At 38.5% G+C, this 982-nt stretch overlaps 1 protein-coding gene across 1 annotated transcript; it reads right to left on the minus strand.

Annotated features, from left to right (window-relative positions):
- Positions 1–225: 225 nt before the first annotated feature.
- On the minus strand, positions 226–633 carry LOC137838276 (secreted RxLR effector protein 161-like). Its single transcript, XM_068647527.1, has one exon. The coding sequence runs from the start codon at positions 631–633 to the stop codon at positions 226–228; it is 408 nt and encodes a 135-aa protein (XP_068503628.1).
- Between the last annotated feature and the right edge of the window lie 349 nt (positions 634–982).

The following is a 982-nucleotide window of genomic DNA, read 5'->3' on the forward strand; positions in this document are numbered from 1 at the left end:
TCAAACTTAGCCGATGGAAGTGGCTTGGTCAGGATTTTCGGCCGTATGAATTTTTTCAACAATTATATCTCTTGTATCAACAATGTCTCGGATAAAATGGTGTTTAATTTCAATGTGTTTGGTCCTTGAGTGATACTTACTGTTCCTGGTTAAGTGAACAACACTCTGACTATCACAAAATATAACAAGAACATCTTGTTGAAGACCAAGTTCACTTACCAAGCCTCAAAGGCATATAGCCTCTTTCATACCTTTTGTAGCAGCAATATATTCTGCTTCAGTGGTGGACAAAGACGCAGTGGCTTGAAGTGAAGAATACCAGCTGATAGCAGATCCACATAGGGTAAAAATGTAGGCTGAAAGTGACCTTTTCCGATCTAAATCACCACCATAGTTAGCATCAACATAGCCAACTGCTCCTCCGCGATCGGCTCTATGTTGATCAAATACCAAACCAAGATCTAGAGACCCTTTCAGATAACGAAGTATCCATTTAACGGCTTCCCAGTGTGCCTTGCCTGGATTATGCATGAACCTGCTAACAATGCTAACAGCATAAGCTAAATCAGGTCTAGTACATACCATAGCATACATGAGACTTCCAATTGCATTTGAATACGGGACATGTGACATTCGCCTTTTGTCCTCGTCTGATTTTGAACACTAATCTGATGACAACTTGAAGTGGGCGACAATTTGAGTATTAACAGCTTTGCAATCTCGCATTCCAAATTTGTCAAGCATCTTAAGAACATACTTCTTTTGTGATAGAAAAGGTTTTCCAGCTTGACGATCTCTGTTGATCTCCATTCCTAAAATTTTCTTGGCAGGACCTAAGTCCTTCATATCAAATTCACTGCTAAGTTGAGCCTTTAACTTGTTAACTAAAGATTTATCTCTTGCAGCAATCAATATGTCATCAACATATAACAACAAGTATATAAATGACCCATCAGATGTCTTTTGAAAATAGACACAATTA

This window comes from Phaseolus vulgaris, chromosome 4 (genome assembly GCF_000499845.2).
Source record: "Phaseolus vulgaris cultivar G19833 chromosome 4, P. vulgaris v2.0, whole genome shotgun sequence".
NCBI lineage: Eukaryota > Viridiplantae > Streptophyta > Magnoliopsida > Fabales > Fabaceae > Phaseolus > Phaseolus vulgaris.

Bases quoted from the DNA above. Each gene is read 5' to 3' on its own strand.
- LOC137838276 (XM_068647527.1), bottom strand. From the start codon at position 633: ATGTCACATGTCCCGTATTCAAATGCAATTGGAAGTCTCATGTATGCT.